Source organism: Teleopsis dalmanni, chromosome X (genome assembly GCF_002237135.1).
Source record: "Teleopsis dalmanni isolate 2A chromosome X, ASM223713v2, whole genome shotgun sequence".
In the NCBI taxonomy this organism is placed as follows: Eukaryota; Metazoa; Arthropoda; class Insecta; order Diptera; family Diopsidae; genus Teleopsis; species Teleopsis dalmanni.
Window position 1 is genome coordinate 78,722,672 of NC_051848.1, and position 20,000 is coordinate 78,742,671.

At 33.1% G+C, this 20,000-nt stretch overlaps 1 protein-coding gene across 1 annotated transcript; it reads right to left on the reverse strand.

Moving 5' to 3' along the window:
- Window positions 1-11,702: 11,702 nt before the first annotated feature.
- Window positions 11,703-12,905, reverse strand: LOC119688587. Its single transcript, XM_038103260.1, has one exon. It carries the CDS (start codon window positions 12,903-12,905, stop codon window positions 11,703-11,705), a length of 1,203 nt encoding a protein of 400 aa, XP_037959188.1.
- Between the last annotated feature and the right edge of the window lie 7,095 nt (window positions 12,906-20,000).

Genomic DNA, 20,000 nt, shown 5'->3' on the forward strand with positions numbered 1-20,000 from the left:
TAAGTTAAGTATGTTTATAACTTCAAAGCATATATTATTGATATATTGAGCAAGGTGTATATTTAGTTTCACTTATTTAGAAACTAATAACAATTTAAAAATAAGAAAAAATAATAATTTATTTATTATTGAACAAGTAATTTAAAACTATCAAATAACGAAAGCTTTATTTTTTAAAAAGTTGTTATTTTTATAATTGAATTCTTCTTGTTTTTCTTTTATATTGCAATAACATTAAAAAATATATATACGTATATATTGTAAACAAAGAATTATCATAGACAATTCTAAATAAAATTGGAAAGTAAATGAGTAAGTTAAAATTAATTTAATATTTCAAAATATTTATGCTTACATACATATATTGTTATACTATTGTTATAATTAATTAATATTGATGCATGAGAAGATATGTATGTCAAAACTTCATTTTTAAGGAAGTAAAAATACATAAAACCATCAAACTTTGTTAGGAAACTTAAAAAATCGATGATCAAGATGTAATGATTTGAAACCAATATAATTGATTTTATGTTATATAAAAATACTAAATCTAACATTAAGTTATAATAATACAATTTTATTAAGTGAAATAAGATAATTGAAATATCAAAATTCATTAAGCTGAAAACTAAAACTATGAATTCAGAAGAATTAGATTAATTAATTAAAAGTATTGAATTATAGCCACATTAAAAAATTAGCAATTTCTAAAAAGTAGAAATTTAGAAAGTATTTCTAAAGTAGATGTAAGCTTTTAAAAAAATTATATATATTTTTTAAAAAAAAATATTAATGTAAATTAAAATTAATTTTCAAATTAATATAATGTAAATTAAAATTAAAAAAGGGAAGAAAATCACAGTATTTGAATATTCGACAACAATGATTGAGGTCCGACCACTTACTGATGATACATGGACATCATCTCGACAAAAAATACAATGCAGTACTAAATGGTTCCAAATGTCAAGAGATCCATGCAGACGACGTTTAATTAATCAAGTTGTACCAATAGCATTCTCCGGAATCCAAGATCCCGATGATATTTCGATTACTGTTAAAATTTTTATGACTACAGACTTACCAAATGAGTTGAATTGCTCGGAAAACTTAGAATGCATTTATCAGTTTTCTCTAATCACCACCACCTACAAAGTCAGCAGCAAGATTAATGACTACTTTAATCGATTAGACAATGATGATGCACCAGATGTGACTAATATTACTATTTCTATATTAATTGTACGAGAAAGCTAGTGATTCTTATATTAAAGGCATTATTCATCCCGTATAACCTCCTTTTCAACTCTAATCGCAGTAATCGAGAGCGGCAGCGCTCTTCTGCAAGGCGGAAGGGATGTTATGACTGCACATAAAGGTAGGGTGACAATAGAAGCCATTTCCTCCTGTTATGACAGCTCCTATTACGACAATGTAATGACCATAAATAAGAACTGTAAAGATCCCACAATAGAATGTTCTTAGATGGAATAACGTGCGTTAAATAACACAGTATCCGCTGTACAATAAATTGTATGAAGACTCGGTTGTAAACTCGCTGGAGAAGCACGCAAAAAGTTTCGGCTATGGATGTGCAACTTATTGGTGACTTGGATAATTAGAATTTTAAAATCGTTCTTATAGTTACATCTTAATTTTAGTTTTATTATTAGAATTAATTTAAACAACAATAAAAATAAAATATTTAAAAAAAAATTCTATTGTTACTTTTGCGTACTTAATTATAATCAATATTATTATTTATATTATATATTTATATCAATATTATTAATTAATTGAAACAATTAATTAATGAATCTGTTAAAAGAATTGTTGGTATGAGTAGAGGAAGTGTATACGAACTGAAGTGCTGCACCAAAACTAAAGAAGATTTTATATAGAACGGAAACTTAAATGAGCACGACACAAAATAACAAACACACTTTCTGACCACTTTCGGACCTTAACTTGTTTCGAAGCATAACAGGGAGCATAATTTTGGTTCTCTGGTTTGATTTCTTGACAAAAAAACATGATTGCACTGCCCCAAATTTAAAAAAAATTACCACCGAAATGATTGTAGAAAAGGTAGTAAAATTCTTGTACGGTAAATATTTAATGAATTTTGTGTTATAAACTGTTTGTAACAATTTATGATAGATGAATTAAATAGATATTGCAACTTATGAGGACTGTCTATAAACACAGACAAATCAAAACTGATGATATTTAAAAAACATGTTAGAAGATTGAAAAATGATGAAAAATGGTGCCTTAACGATGATCAATTAGAAGTGGTTAATAATTATAAATATCTAAGAAGAAATATGACACGAAATTCGATAACCACTTGAACGAGAAGTTGAATAAAGCTAAATTGGCTATTAATTGTACCCGAAAAAATGCCTTGTGAAATCCGAAAGTGTCACTGCCCGTAAAATACAAAGTTTTTGAAGCCACAGTTAAATCAGTTCTAAATTCTGCAGCGCAAGTCTGGGATGTGGATAAATATGATGTAGTAGAAAAATTGCAGACATTTTATATAAAGAGAATATTTCGTCTGTCAAAAAATACCCCAAATTATATGGTGCATATAGAGACTGGTCTATCGACGCTATATACTTACACATTAAAATTGCATTTTGATTAGATCAATCGTGTTAGGAATGTGCCAGGTAATCGGATTCACAACACATTAGCACAGTACCTAATAAATGAATAAATCAAGTTTTAAAGAGCACAGATCGTTATACTTCTGTAAACCTGATTTTAATGAAACCATATTGATACTGAATGGCCCCAGCTGGAGATTGTTAGCGGCTTTTATTAAAAATGCATTAAAATATAGGCAAAATATAATTAACGAATATTTTTAAATTAATTTATATGAAATTTATTATGTTTAGTATAGTAATTTAATTAAATATTTATATTATATTGAGTTTATAAGTAATAATATTTATTTAATATTTATAAAAACTAGTTATTAGATTTATCTAAACTTTTGGCGGCTAAAGTGTCATGACTGTAAGCTTTGTATAACATATATAATATAATTGTTATTAAATTCTATGTAACACAACAAATTTAAAATGAAATAACAATAAAATTAATAATACAATACAATATATATTAACTTTAAAAAGGAAACTAGAATTACTATAGAGCGTTATATTATATGCTTCCTTTCTCAACACAATGGAATCATTTGAAACTGAAATCAAATCCGTGCAAATTAATAAACGGATTTGGAAATTTTTTCTTGACAGTGATTAGTGATAAAAATCAACAATAAAAAATTAACAAAAGTTTATTATACATGCGTTGCAACAAAATTATATATAAGTACATAAGTATATATATATATACCTATATATATACATAAACAAAAGAATTACCAGGAGATGTAGTCCGGTGCAGACCGTATGACATGTTCACATAAGGCAAACAACAAAAATACTGGCAGTATATACAGGCGCTGCGCGATGTGATCTTGGACAGCGTGGGACATCGCAGGTACTATCTTTCCTTTATTTTTATAAACTTATGACAAAAGCTAAATCCTTTTCTTAGGCCTATATAACAGGCTCGATGGCGTCGATGTTGCCTGCAATATGGAACACCGTCTTAAAAAAAATAAATGTAGGCTTACCTGTTTCCTAATTCAACTTAATTGTATCTCTGCGCCTAACGTGTGGCTTCGACCCACTCCCTATGCTTGAGTCTTGTGCTCTATCGACTGAACTAGCCAGTCACTTTTTATAACTTGAATAACTTCTTTCTCTACTGTCCAACTTAGCTGATCGAAAATAATAATAGCGCAATAATAATAGAAAAATTGAAAAACTGTGTAAAACAAAAATCGTAAACTTAACCAAAACAAACCCTCGTATACTTAGATACAAAATATATCTTTTGCATTTCCAATTGACTTCACACTTCACTTTCTTCTTTCCAAGCTTAGCGTTGTATCCTTCGCTTTGATTGCTTTGCTTCGAAATTTCGGCGGTACACCACTTGCCCTTCAATTAATTGAAGGGGGAAGCATGCACACTCTACAAGCTATTTCCACAATTCTGTGGGCACCCACAATTTCCAGGTCCCATCCTCAGCAGCCCAGTTGCTGTTTCTAAACTCAGTCCTCTTGTATACATAACCATCAGATATGCACAGATCAGGTAGCTTGTCTTGTCCTACTTCTATGGTTTTTATCAGTTTCTGATACTCTTCAGTAAAAAGGGATTCTGACTTGAGATCAATATCAAGCTGACGTGACTCTAAACGAAGTTCTTTCAAAAACATCCGTGACAGTGCATCTGGAACAACATTTTGTGAACCTTTGCGATGTCCTGTTTTGAAATGTGAACCTGTAGTCAGAGACTCCATCGGGCCAGTCTGCCAGATAAATCTTTCTAATTCATGAGCCATTTCAATCTAGCATGATCTGTTATTATTGTGAATGGTAATCCTTCTACATAGCACCTAAACTTTTTCACATTCAAAACTGCTGCATAAGTTAGAATGCTCTGTGACACTGTAATTTTGTTGTGTCTTGTTTAGTTTAGCTGACAGGTATGCAATGGGTTTGTCATTCCCTAACTCATCTATTTGAAATAAAACTCCTCCGACGCTACTAACGAATAACTATGTTGCAACTAGACAACTTCAATAATATAATTAATGAGACTCAATGTTTAGATTGAAACACTAACCTATCTGAATATAATGTTCGCCTAGTATTTTTCATATAAAAATGCTAATTATGCATTTTAATTAATTTAAAAAATGAAATTATATTATTATTTAATAATTCGGGTTAAATGAAATTCCAATGCAAGTTAATGCACTTTACGAATTTCATTTGCGCAAACCAAAAGAATCAAATTACTCTTCTTTTGCGCTTCTTCACATGGTAAGTTTGTGACCAATGCAAAATGCAGGTCTTTGCTCTTGGCATGTGCCAGTACCGTATATTACAATCATCTAATAATTATTTTGTTTGTTGGTAATATAACTAATATGCAGATATATTACAACTGGTGCAGATACTTAACTATATTTTAATTTCCTGAAGGCATCTCTAACATTTTCAGATAAAGAGAATTTTCTTATCTTATCCTTTGTTAAACAATCATGTAAGGGTGCTGCAATAGAAGTATAGTCTTTTATGAAACGTTGATACCAGCGAGTCATACCTAAAAACCGTGTAAGTCGTTTTGGTGTTTTGGGTTCAGGAAATTAAATAATTGCTTCCACCTTACTTGAATCAGTGCTTATGTTGCCATTTCCTACCACGTAGCCTAAATATTTCACCTATCTATAGCAAAAATCTCTACATTTAACATACGGTAAGGTTCGCTCTGTTCAAACAATCAACTACCTGTTTAAGAAGTTCCAAATGGCTATCGAAATCAGAAGAACACACTAATAGATCATTTGGTATACAAACACGCGTTCCCTGAATATAGCTGGTATCACCTTATCCATTAACCTACACATTCGTTGAGCTGCATTGCACAACCCGAACGGCATGACGGTAAAATTATATAGTGGCCTACCTGGCACAGTGAATGCTGTTTTCTCCCTAGACTTCTCTTCCTGTGGAATTTGCCAAAAAGTTTCATTTAAATCAATCGCTGAAATATATCGGGTGTTTTGGAGCCTACTCAATATCTCTTCTATATGCGTCAACGGATAGGCATCCTTAATTGATAGGCATCATTGACTTTTCGCGCATCTAGACAAAGCCTATTTTTGGTACCTTTAATTACCAGAGTTACTGCTATTACTATCTTCGATTACTCATAAACTAAGCATTCTATCCCACTAATCATACATGAATTTTTGAATAGCCGGAGAATTTAAAAAATGTCTTTGTTTAACTGGTAAATGTTCATCAATAACTTCAATAACATGCTTTTCTACCGTAGCACTCCCTAAACCTAATTCATTACATGATGGGAATTGTTTAATTATTCAAGTTAAAGCTACTTGCTGCAATTTCGTCAATACGTGAGGGTTTGATGTCACTTGGGGGTCTGTTGCGATCTTTACTAATTCTTCTACTTCACAGTTTTTACTCAATAGAGGTATATGGAATGTTTTCCAGAAGTCAATATCAAAGTAAAATTCATGTTGTAAAGAAAGGACAGCTGAAAAATCCATAAGTTTTTCTTCATCTTCCCTTTGTACTTTTAAAGAGACCAGTCCAACTATTGGAGTTTCACCCCCTGCGGCAGTTTTATCATGCTTGCCTTGAACTGCAATCACACGCTCAGATCTATATTTTAAAAAGTCTAACGCATTTTTGCCAATGCAATTTGCACTTGCGCTAGAATCTAATAAAGCCAGTACTTCTGTTCCGCTTACTTTAGTCTTCACATACATCCTATTGTCACCTTCTACTGACACTATCGTGTCCACCATTTTCTTCAAACATATCTTCAATAAACGTCTTTTATTCCTCATCCATATAATCTCACGAAATTTCCTGTTTATTTTCAATGCCAATTTTTTTATTATTTCTTCGTTAAATATCCTGCGGCGATTTAATTCATATTCTGCTTTTCATTGATGCAAAGTCTTCATGCCTTGCATGTTCACGTCTAAGTTTACAAGTACATGTGGGGATTAAGGTCTTTTTAATATCTTGATCCGTTTTCCGGGCTCTGCTTCGGGTGGCATAGACCCCCACTCAGCAATGCCCCCTTTGAGTTTCCAGTACTTGATGAAAACCTACAATATTAGCTGTTGGGTTTGTATAAAAAACAGAACATTTTGTGAAACAGTGACTTACAGATCTGATCCTCTCTAAGATCTTGCGCTAATTCATAAAAATCGCCAGGCATTCCACAGGAAAAACATAAATTTAGATGGAATGGAGGACATAGTGGTGGTGTATTTGTTTTAGGTTTTTGATCGAGGATTCTATCATTACTTGGTTTCCTAGACCCAGGCTGGTTTGCATAGTGGCCCACGTTCTTTGTCGGTTGAGTCGCAAATGTCTCTATATCCCATAAATGTGGGTCATCTTGTTCCCCTCGTGTCGACACTGGTGACTAGATTTCAGTCGCGGTTTTATATTAAGCTTTATTCTCCTTTAAAATTTTCTCAGAACGATTGCATTCTCGTTTTAACTCAGCCAAATTTTGAAATGCAGCTGAAAATATTAGGGTTGATTAATTGGGTTTTACATTATTTTTAATAGTTGAGGCCAACTGTCTTTCCGGCATTTTTTTTCTTAGCTTGAATGTTAAATTATAAACGTCCGCATAAAATTGATCAAAACTTTCTTAATCTGTTGCTTTCTGTCTACAAATTCACGGATAATTTCATAATCACTTTCTGACGATCGAATCTGTTCTAGCAACTCCTTCTTTAACTGAAAATAATCAAACGTCTCAGCTCCAGCATGATCTTCGAGCACATGCCAAAACCACTTTAAAGCTAGTCCAGTCACTAGACAATGAAAATCCGTCAGCAGTTGATGATACGATACTTCGTACTGCTCACGCATACGCTCAATTCTGAAAATGAAGCTTTCTACCGTCATATCTTTAGCGGAGCCGTCAATCTTAATATGTCACCTTCCCAGATCGATGTTACTTCTGGACATATGTTCATCTCTTCAAAGAGCATTGACATTTGTTGATGAGTCCTTGTGTTTTCGGACACGCTCCGCACATGGCTTTGTTCAGCCGAGATTTTTCGTTTGGAAAACCCGTTTTCTGCGTTGCCATCCTGGGCGTCCTTGAGACACTTCTGTGAGTTAACTGGGTTTCATGGGTGGTGCCTCTGTCACCCGCGTCTGATTGCGTAGTGTAAACATCTCGGTTCTCATTTAGTTCATGCCGCTAGGTAGGTACTCATTTTGCTGCATCATCATGCCCATAATACTGCTGAGCTGCTCTGTGTCTACGGTTGGTTCCAGAGCTTGTGCCCCTGCGTGCTATTGCTCCTCCCTTCCATTGTGGCTGGGATTTCTAAACGTATTAAATCGATTTGCGAATTGAAAATAAGCGATTTATCTGAAATATTATTTCCAACTATCGGTTCTCTAATATTGCTCTTGATGTGCTTATAGTTACCGGCGTGTCAATACAAGTAGTAACTATCTTAAAATTCTACAAAAAATAACCTTTTCAATTGCTGTGGGGTATGATATAACGACTAAAAGAAATTATTTTATAAATTAGTAGATCTTTATTTGTTAATTGTTGAAATAATTAATTGTAGTAATTGTGAATTAATTAATTACACTGAAATATAACTATACCACTCAAGTTCTTTGAATGTAATAACTTGACTAAATTTGGTATTAAATATGGCTTTGGGGGGTAGTTAAGTGTTGCGACCACACAATTCCACCTAAGGTAGGGTTTCTTCTAACTGATGAAGAGATAACGCGAAGGTGACGGTTTATCATAAGAATCAAACAAACAACCAAATTCCCAAAAACAAAAGCTGGATGAAGGACATTTTTATACTACACTGGTGCTACATAAAGAAACCTTAAAACCATTCCATTTTACCTTTATTAAATCAAGATAAGATTTTTTTTTACATGGAGTAAATTTTTAATTTATGGTTCTTCCAATTACTTAGCTTACAATGAAAAGTCAACTTCACACAGAAATAATTCTATGTGGAGGAACCTCACTGAAGCATAATTAAAAAAACAATAAAAATCAAAACTATTTGACAAGAGGACAAGATTTCTCATTGAACTGATTCTACATGAAGGAACCTACAATGCTAGTAGTAAGAATAACATCACTATACTACGTCGCAATACCTAACCTTTATTGACAGAAAACAGGCAAGACGGATGTTAAGCTCTTAACCCACCGAATTAAGAGATCAACCGCGCAATTTAGAAAAAAATGTAAATAAAAAGCTCAAAAAAAAAACAAGCACAAAAATCCATATATTAAAAACCGTTCTCCCTCGCATCTCACACTTCAGATGTCGCATCTTGTTGGTTATTGGATCAATATTTGTTATGTTCATTTGTCTTCACGTCTTCGCTAATTCGTTGTTGTGAGTCGATCCGTCCGTTAATACAGTCCTTGCGTAGAACGTTGATAATTTTGTTAGTTGAGTCTCATTCATTCAGAAACTTCATAAACTTCATACCTCTGAAACAATTTATAAAGCGAGGATAAAACTCTATGTCGAACGAATTCAGTATCGAGGAACCTGAAAAAAAACCATCACACCTGTCTAACATTGCAATACCTATTTCGTCATAACGAACACAAGGCAAGTCAGACGCTAACTCAAAAAAGTAAAATAACTTATCACACAATCTACATATAATTTCCTATTATTTCATGAACTAATTATGTTCATATCTAATTCAATATCTACACTTATAAACCTGATACCTATTTAATTCACATTTCATTGTCTGGACTTTCTTTAACATTTCAAATCTCTATCCAAGCTGCAGAAAAAAAATAAAAAAAACGAGCGAAACCAACTATTCTCTATTTAGTTTTTTCTGAATTTAAAAAAATTTTCATCATATAAAATAGGGAGAGTTCGATTCCCGATTCTTACAATTACTGCCGCAACCGTGGGAAGTATTGTGCAGGTTTGGTTAGAGCCTATCTGCATGTTCTGCCCCTGGGCAACCCCGCAGTAAAAATTTTTGCTCAATGCCAAAAGTCATGTTTTTTACATATTTCATAACTACAATCATCGCTATCGCTAAAACTCCATCGCTAAAATTCTTTAAATGCATTTTAGCGACTTTTGCGATTCTGCTAACTCTTTACGCTTAATTTCTATTCGCTCATTTTCTCAACTTTCAAAAACAGCTGAAAACAGGTGATACTTGTAAAAGTATTCTTTGTTTCAAATTTAAATTATAAATCCAACAGCTGATATTTATTCACAATTTTTGTTTTTATTTTGACATTTCAATGCATTTAAGCATTATCCACATCGCCGGATAAATTTAGCAAAGAGATTGTGTTATCAGAATCGCACGATCGCTTATTCTCCTAAAATAAACGAATCGCTTATTTAAGAATTTTAGAGAAGAGATTGGAGTTTTAGCGATAGCAATTAGTGGAATTGGACTGCTGGTTTTTTAAAAACCCAGGAATTACTCAATATTTAAGTCGTTTTTCTAAATGTGTGCAAAGAGGCTGAATCTTCATTGAATTGTGCCATTGTGCCATTTGTATCTTAAACTCATCTGTTGTTGGGATCCACACTTGACCCAATGTCTTAATGTGACCGCATTCCATCGTGTTGAAGTCTAGTTCTACAGCTATGTCGGTTGGGTGCAACCCTTCAATTAGTTTTGGATGATTGCCGCACCATTTGCGAAGCTTAAAGCCACCCTTGTGCAATAGTTTTATAAGTTCGTTCCGTGCATGTAATGCTTCAGACATACTGTTGAATCCTGTCATGACGTCATCTACGTAAAAATCTCTTTTGACGATAGCTGCAGCTGTCGGGTGCCCACTTTCCTCAATTTGAGCCAACCGTTGCAAGCATTTCGTGGCAAGATACGGTGCTGACGATATCCCATACGTTACGGTATTAAGTTGATATGTTCGAAGAGGCTCATTGTCGTTGTTTCTCCATAAAATTAGTTGGAATCGACGGTCATTTTAGTCCAATATAATTTGGCGATACATTTTCTCAATATCGGCCGTGAAAACGAACTTAGATAATCGAAAACGTGTCAGTATAGCGAATAAATCACCCTGGATAGTTGGACCAGTAGCTAACACATCGTTTAAAGCAGTGACGACTGCTCTAAGGTGCGGAGGTGTGCGGTGAACACCCTAATATAATTTGCAAAATGTTAAATAACATAGGTATATAAATTTATTAAGTATCTTTACATCAAGAATTATTATTATTTATTACATTTCCATATAAATATATATTTTTAAAGTTTTAGCAAAAACAATTAAATATAATTGTCTATGAAAACTCATTTAATTTGCTTCTGTTAGCCGCTATACTTGTTAGTTGTGCTCATATATTTGCAGCTCAAATCACAGAACATTTCTATTATAATTCGTCTCTCCCCTTTGTGTGCAAAGAAGTTGGCCGCACATTTCATCGTTGCATATGAACAAAATAATGTGCGTGTGGTCCCGTTCGTAATATCAGAAATAGAGATTTATATAGTGGGAATTGTATGAGAGTAATTTTCTGTTCTATTCGAATATCAACTGTATGCATACGAATCCAACATGATGATTTGCCAAAGTGGTTGCATGAGCGGCTGAAGTTTGCAGCTCATCTCACCATACATTTTTATCACATTTCGTCTCTCCCCTTTTAACAGCAGCACCCACGAATTTCTGTTCTTATTGTGCGGGGTACTTGTGCGCACATTGCAAGTGGTTTCGATTTTGTTTGATCACTGCACAAACATGTATGTTTCTAAGTACAAACTCTTTTGTTTGAAAAAATTTGGTTTGATGTTACGAGAATTATGTGAAAAGTTTTGTTTCTTCCATATTGATATAATATTAAACTTGTATATGAATTATTAATTTAATTTGATTAATATGTTAATGAATTGTTAATATAATATTGCGCGAATATATTGTTGCCTTATATAATATAGTTATTATTAATAAAAGATCTCATATATTTTAATATAAGTGGTACATGTAAAAACAACATTAAAGAAGGGCCGCACACCCTTCCAGATAGGGCACGCGTCGTCACTGGTTTAAAGATATGCTTGTGGAAGTTGGTGCAGAGGCGTCGAACACTACTCGAAGTTTCGTGGTGGAGCTCTCTGGTCGAAGAACTCCATGATGAGGCAAAAAATAACATGGATGGATTATATCATCTAGGTTAATCTCACTCATATGTCCCAGGTTGATGTACTCTTCCATAAATTTATTGTATTTTGTTTTGAATTCAGGGTCTCCGTTGAGACGTCTTTCCACAGCGAAAAAACGTTGCTGTGCTAATCTTTGCGAATAGCCTAAAGAAGTGACTTCTTCTTTGAATGGTAATTTCACAACGAATCTGCCATCAGTTGCTCTTGCCACAGATCGATTAAAGTGTTCCTCACATCGCTGTTCTTCAAGTGTTTGATCCGACGAACCTTGCTGTATCTCCTCTAGTTCCCAAAATTTATGCAGGTCGAGCTCTACATTATTTGTAAGAACACCGCAAATCGATGCAGAAGAAGAAAACCCAGAAATGCGACCACTGACCATCCAGCCAAACACAGTTTTTTGTAACATTGGATAATTATTTCCTAACGAAATTCTCCTTGGCAGAACCATGTCGTAATATAATTCAACGCCAATAAGAATATCTACTGGATCTGGTTTGTTGAATTGGGCATCAGCCAACACAACTCCTTCTGGTATAGCCCAATTTGATGTATCCAGTTCAATTGCAGGCTGATTTGCAACTATTGTTGGCAACATATGAGCTTCTATTTCAGTTTTGTAGTTATTTACACTAGATGATATAAGTGCATAGACTCTTTTTTTTGAGCACTTGTTTTTCTGACCGACGCCACTAAGATGCAGCGAGCTTGATAATTGAGTTAGCCCAAGTTTTCGTGCTGCTCGTTCTGTTATGAGGTTCACTTGTGAGCCTGAATCCAGTAATGTACGCATCATGCATTCCACGCCCTGAGAATTCAGAACCGTCATTATTACAGTTCCTAGTAAACCATAAGATTTATTCAACTCTACGGGTCTACTTGTTGTAAGCGTAGCTGCTGCATGCCCACCTAATTGGTGTAAATCGTTATTTCGCGATGAGTCAGCAGTGACCTGAGACTTGCCATTGGCAGCATAAAGTTCATGTAAAGTTGTATGATGCCTTCTTTTGCATTTCAGATAACCCTGAGATGGGCATTTTGTTAAAAAATGGCCCGAACGTTTGGCACTGAGAATCATATTTCTGCGGATTTCCGGAGGGTTTTTCAAGTAATTTTCACAAGTGGAGGTTTTATGATCTCCCTTGCATGCTAAACATTTAAACATTCCATTCGTAGTATTTAAACACGCCTTGTTAATGTTCTTTCCTCCAATTGCCTCTAATGCTTGGAAGCGAAGTTCTAAAAATTCCAGTAATTCATTTAACTGTTGGATTCTTCGTGGATCCTTCACGTTCTGTTCATACAAGCTGTGTGTTATTGGATCCAATTTCCTCGCCAAAATGAAAAGTATTATTGGATCCCAGTTTTCGATGTTGATTTCAAGATTTTAAAGTCCAAGAATAGACTCCGAAGTTGTATCATGGAGTCGTTTGATAGCTTCAGAGCTTTCAGATGTTATAATTGTTGAGAAATAAGTTTTGAAATAAAGGCATTCACAAGAAGCCGCTTGTTGTCGTAGCGCTGGCAAAGTAAACTCCAGGCACTACTAAAATTATTCTCAGATACTGTTAAATGAGCAATTAGACATGCTGCTTCTCCGTCCAAATTCGATTTTAGATAAAACATTTTTTGGCAATTCGCAAGTGATTGTTTATTTACCACTTCATTGAACAAGTCACGATATTGCCTCCATTCAACTGAACCTTGGTATTATTACTCGTGGTAACTGCATTGATGTAGATGTTAATGATGAGGTATGCGAAGACGTTGAAGCAAGTTTCAGCTCTTCCACCTTTAAGGGCATATTTTGGACTTCTCTTTCTAAAGATATAAACCCTTCTTCATCATATCCAATAGTTGCTGGATTGGATTCTAATTCACAAATGCTGTAATGGAGTTCCTCAAAATGGGCCCATAAGCGAAGAATAGAATCTTTCAACAGTACCTTACGTGGTAAAGGTATGTCCGTGGTGATATTTGGGAACAAATTTTCAATACCTGTTCATAGAAATTTTTAGTGTAGTATTCATGCGACTTGTCTTCCGAACATTCTTTCTGGAGGGTATCATCATTGATTTCAAATTGTTGCCATGCCTTCTTGAGGTCCTAAAGTCGTTTTTCAAAATATGCTGGCGTCTGCTTTCTATCGCTGGAGTCCTTTTTTAGTTCCTGATAACTACTTCGATCTCAGTTGCAAGCGTCCTTTGAGTTTGCACGATTTTCTCGATGTTATCCATTGTCCAAGTATAGAAAACAAGAGCGAAACGAGTTTATTGAGCGAAACGGCTTATTATTTTTTATTAGCGAGTTTTTAAACGCGAAAACGCGACGGACTACGCGATCAATCCTTTACACTAGGGGTCACCAATGAAAAGATATCAATAGCTTAGGTGCTATTGATAGTATTGAGTTCAGACGAAACGTCTACTCAATTGATCTTGAAGAGGGGAAGCTCCAATTCAAGTGCGTGTTATTTTTGGATTGAGAAAAACAAACTCTTTGTTGGTTTGAATGCTTTATTTTTAATGAATAATATAACTGCAATTTACCTCTTAAATACTAATGGTAAATTGCCGATATGCAATAAATTAACAAAATTGATAATTAAACTAAATCAATTACAAATTGCAATTTATACAAAAAATAATAATAGCAAAATTAACAATAATAATAAATAATAATAGAAAAAGTAACAATTAAAATAAATTAATTATAAATTGCAAATAATTAAAGTGAAAAAGGTTCTAAAACAACATGGAGTACTGCATTGTTACGAAAGAAGAAGTCAACGAACCGGTCAGCCTTAGCATTGGTTTCGGTTAGGAAATAAATGCAAGTCTATCATACAGTTCGTTGACTTGTTAACAATATATTCTTCGGCTTTTTTCTGTTGCTAGGTTCTATTTTACACTGACTGCACGTATACTACTCTGCTGTCATATTTATAATAACGAGTAATTGTTGTGCTAGTGATGTTGTAAAATGCACATGGGTATTTGGTATTACAACAAATACACGTTAATATTTTCGACAAAAGGACTTTGTACATATAAAAGATAAAGAAGTACATAATCACACTTAAATAATTGGAAAAAAAATGATACGAAAAAAGAGAGAAAACAACCGGCATAAAAGTTGTTTTCCGAATATACTTCAAAATCTATCTAAAATCCTACCACAACAAGGCCCAATGACAAAAGGACAACAAACAACGTTCAGGCAAAAACATAGAAATATAAAGACATGTAATTTGCCTCTGTTAAAAAAACATGAATTCTGAAAAGGTCCAACTTATTATTTTATGTATGAGCACTAATATTTTGTAAGTGTAATCACCAATGAAACCAATATCGTACACAACATATTTTGCTTAACCAAAATCATATAGAAAAAACTCTAATATCAGAGCAAATGCATACATAGCTTCTGGTTCATGCGTAAGAAGGGAGCCAAATAGCGTTTCTACATAATAAAATATTAATATTTACACTTTTATACATATTTATACATATATTGAAGATAACAGCTCTTTTAAATTTTTATTATTATTGATTTCTTTATAAAAAAAACCAAGTTTTTCGCATATGGATTATTCTGTTACAACTCGGACACCTTTTTGACCTCATGATCTCCGATTTGGCTGAAATTTTTTTTATATGAACTCCTTTCATAAAATAAGAAGACCCGTATCTCGGGAAAATGTTTTGTGATTTTTTTCCGAGGAGATATGGACCCCTGGGGTTTTGTGAATTGTAGAAACTTGAAATTTACAGCGTTTCAAAGATAATTGATTGAACTTTTATGAAATTGTTTAAACAATAAAAATTGTTAATACTTAAGTACAAATATTAACCGTTAAATTTCAAAAAAAATTTTTCTTGAAATATATCCACATGGATTCCATTTTTTATATTTCATTTTGATTCAGTTTTAAATTTTACTACGAAATTAAAATTTTCAAGATACCATCTTTTTTTGAAATTTTTTAATATTTTTTTTCTCCCGCAAAACACATCAATCATTTGCGGACTACATTTCCATTGAATGAATTTTCAAAGAATATACTACATATATTCCTATATAATATTTTTGATTTCGATTAGTAATAAAATTCTACACGAAACCCAAAAATTTCAGAACGATATTGTAATTAGAAGTACTTTCCTTCATAACATACCAAACACATACACACGATTTTTCAATAAAAAAAAAAAAAAAGGAATATGTCACACAAATTTCTTATTTTTACTTTTGATTCAAATTAATATATAAATTCTACTTAAAAAATAATTAATTCCAGTGTGATTTTCCTTTTAAAAGTAATTAAAAAAAATTAATTAATCAGGTGCCCTTCGCGTTACTCATACGCACCAAAGTATCATGAAATCAATTTTCGAAGGAAAACGATACAAAAACTTTTACTTTTTATTTCTGAATTGAGTTTATCATTAAATTCTACATAAAAATGAAGCTTTTAAGGACGTTAGTATTCTCAGAAGTATTTTTATTGAATAAATAAATCACAAATTTAAAATTTTTAATATTTCCGCGGATAACTCTAAGAATAGCGATGCAGAAGATGACTCGCATCAATTTTAAAAAATCTGCAGGAAAATTTTAATGGCACAGCAGATAGAACTATGAAAATAAAAATAGTGGGTGTGATACATAATTGGTCTATCCGAAAGGATCACGACTTACTTCTCAAACGCTACAATATGTATGACTACTGTTGCTTAAAAACTTTTTTTCAAAGAAATGAATCTTAGAAAACCCAAATCCAAAAAGCCACCGCTAGGAAAATATGTAACCAATAGAATTTTAAATTTTTACGAATGTGAAGAAAACAGTCAAGTAATGCCTGGGAAAAAAATCTGCGTATCCATACAAATTGACGGAAAAAGAACACAAATAAAAAAACGGCTCAGGAGTTGCATACTCTTTTCAAACTCAACCATCCGGACATTGAATGTAGTTTTTCAAAATTTGCATCTTTGCGACCACAACATTGCGTTCTTGCAGGAGCAAGCGGCACACATTCAGTTTGTGAGTGCTCCATACACGAAAACGTAAGATTAATGGTAGATGGAGCGAATATAAAAGCACTGACTGCATGCAGTAGGGAGCCGATAAATGACTATAAAGATTGTCTACACCGCATGATTTGCCATGCTTCAAGCACAGAATGCTTTTTAGGAACCTGTGCCTTCTGGAGATATTTGATGACAACATGATTGAAACCGTTACATATAAACAATGGATTCGTGAAGAGAGATGCACATGGAAAACCTTGACATCACCAATAGACGAATATTTGCAATCCTTAACAGACGGTTTAGACAAATTGCTATTGCATTCCTTTATCGTTAAGAAACAGGCAGAGTTTTTAAATGATAAGAAAAGCAACTTAGCAAAAAATGAATGCATAGTTTTATGTGATTTTTCCGAAAATTATGCTTTTGTTGTTCAAAACTCTGTTCAAGGTATTCACTGGAATAATAATCAGGCAACGATTCATTAGTTTGCAATATACCATCGTCTTGAAAATAAAAAACTACAAATAAAAAATTTCGTCTGCATATCTGACTAATTACATCACAACACAACTGTTGTACATTTGTTCCAAAAATACGCGATCAAATTCATTAAAAAAATTAGTACGGATATCAAAAAAACTATTTAGTTTTCCGATGGATCGGGTTCACAATACAAAAATAAAAAAAATTTTATTAATTTAACTCATCACAAAGCAGACTTTGGTTTGGAGGCAGAATGGCACTTTTTCCCAACTTCACACGGCAAAGGACCATGCGACGGCTTAGCTGGTACCTTAAAGAGGAATGCTGCAAGAGCTAGTCTTCAACGAATACATAATCCAATTCAAACACCAAAGGAATTATTTATCTGGGCTAACGAATGTTTACCAAATGTTGTGTGCCATTTCTCAACGTTTAAAGACTATGAAGCAGAAGAAAATAAGATTAAACACCGCTTAGAAGGAGCTATATCAGTTAAGGGCACATTAAAATATCACTGCCTTATTCCAAATTCCAAAAAAGTATTAATGGCAAAAATATTTTCTTCTTCAGACATTACAGATTATGTATCAATAATGAAATAAGAATTAATAAAATGTAAAAACCATAAAAAAAAATATTTTGTTTTTAGCTCCTTACAGTTTCTTTCCTGTAACATTTCTTACCTCCGCAAAGTATTTTTCCAACTGTAGCAAAATAACACTTCACCGAAAAAGGTAAGTGTGATTATGTGCTGCAGTTTTCTAGGTATATCGGCTAGTATGAAACTAATTAACTTTTTAATTCACCTATATAAGAAAAAAGTTTATTAAACGGTTTAACTATATTAAAATTCATAACTTAAAAACAGAAATGATGCGGAACTAATTTAAAATGTTAATATTTTATGTATATATTTATTTGAGAAATAAAAAGTAAAAGTTTTTGTATAGTTTTCGTTCGAAAATTGATTTCATGGTACTTTGGTGCGTATGAGTAACGTGAAGGACACCTGATTATTCAATTTTTTTTAATACGGGTCTGATATTGAATGCAAATTAATAAACGGTTTGTTGATTTGGTGTTATTAAAAAGAATACGTATTATTTATATTTAATATTTATTTACACAAATATATTTTAATTGAATTACATAATTAATATTTTCTCACTCTTGATTTTTATTTTTTTAAAATATATTAATAATTTTATTTAATTTAATATTTAAATATATGAAAGTAAATGTTACATAATTATTCCGAAAGATAAATTAATTTCTTTGAGTGTTTAATTAATAATAACAATTATGGTTTTATAATTCTTTATATAGTTATTTATTTCATTATGTGAAGCTTATTAATATTTGCCATTTATTTAAATTTACATTTGAAAAGCAAACATAAACACAAATGTAATAATGGCATTCCATAACTTATCGCACTCTAAGCATAAATATAAAAATTGTATCCTTTCACAATTGTAATATTTTTTAATTGCTTACATTTAAAAACAATATTTTTATTTAAAAAATATGGCTACTATATTTTATTTACGTAGTACATTTACTAATACTATTTTTTTTTTTAAATTACAATTACTGTCTACATCTGCAATTACTATTTTTAATTTCGGTTACATTGGCAACTATTTTATTGATTACCGGCATTTGCAACTACCATTTCATTTACAAATTTAATCATTTGCGTTTCCTGCTATGCGGCGGTTTAGAGAGAGTTGTGGGAAGTTTTTCCAAATACTTATCAGGGCTATGAGCCAAAAAACGAGGTAAAGATGTAAAGCAGTAGTGCAGGTGTTGACTGGTTGGTTGAATAAGGTAATGTAGTGGGCTGCCCTAGGATTTTATGGTGGAATTTTTCTTGATCGATGTAAAGTGGGGATGTAGTGCCGTGTAGTAAATCCTTAAACAACTCACGTGGTAATCCTTTTCTGGTGTATAAGAAACCAATGCCACAGTCATTGCACGTAGATAGTAGTATATGGTGTCGAGTGGTGAGGTGTGATGTATCTTGGACGTCACGTAATAACATATGGATGTTAATGTTTGAAAAAGTGTGTTGGAACGGGAGAAAGTAGGTGTTCCGGTAACTGCTTGTATACAAGCATGCTGAAGTATTGAACTACGATGATGCTACGAGGACGTTGGGGTGTTTTGTCAAGTAGGCGGGGATAATGGCTTGTGTTGGATGGACTATATGGATGTAAGAATTGATATAGCAAAGTCCTACGGGTATAAGTAAAGGGCTGGCCGGCAGAGGCAGACTGAAAGATCCAACCCATTATCATCCCCTGCAGCTCTAATTGTATGAACGCCTGTGGAAACCCATTCACACGAAATCGAGTGACACAGCGTGAGAGGCCATGGTGAAGGAAGCAATCGCTGGTTCGAATTAATATTCGGTAAATATGATGAAATTGTAATAAGTACGTAGCAGGAAGGTGGCAGGAGTATGGATATTTTGGTAATCAAGGTAATGTGTGGAAAGATGAGAGCTGAGGTCACGGTTGATTTGCTCAACCCTTTATGTTATATCATATCCAATTAAGCGAGGCAACAGATCTGCGAAGCTGATCAAATTAGACTGTGGTATAAATAGAAGCAAGTCGTCCATGTATTTCCACCAAGTGCTGACATTGTGG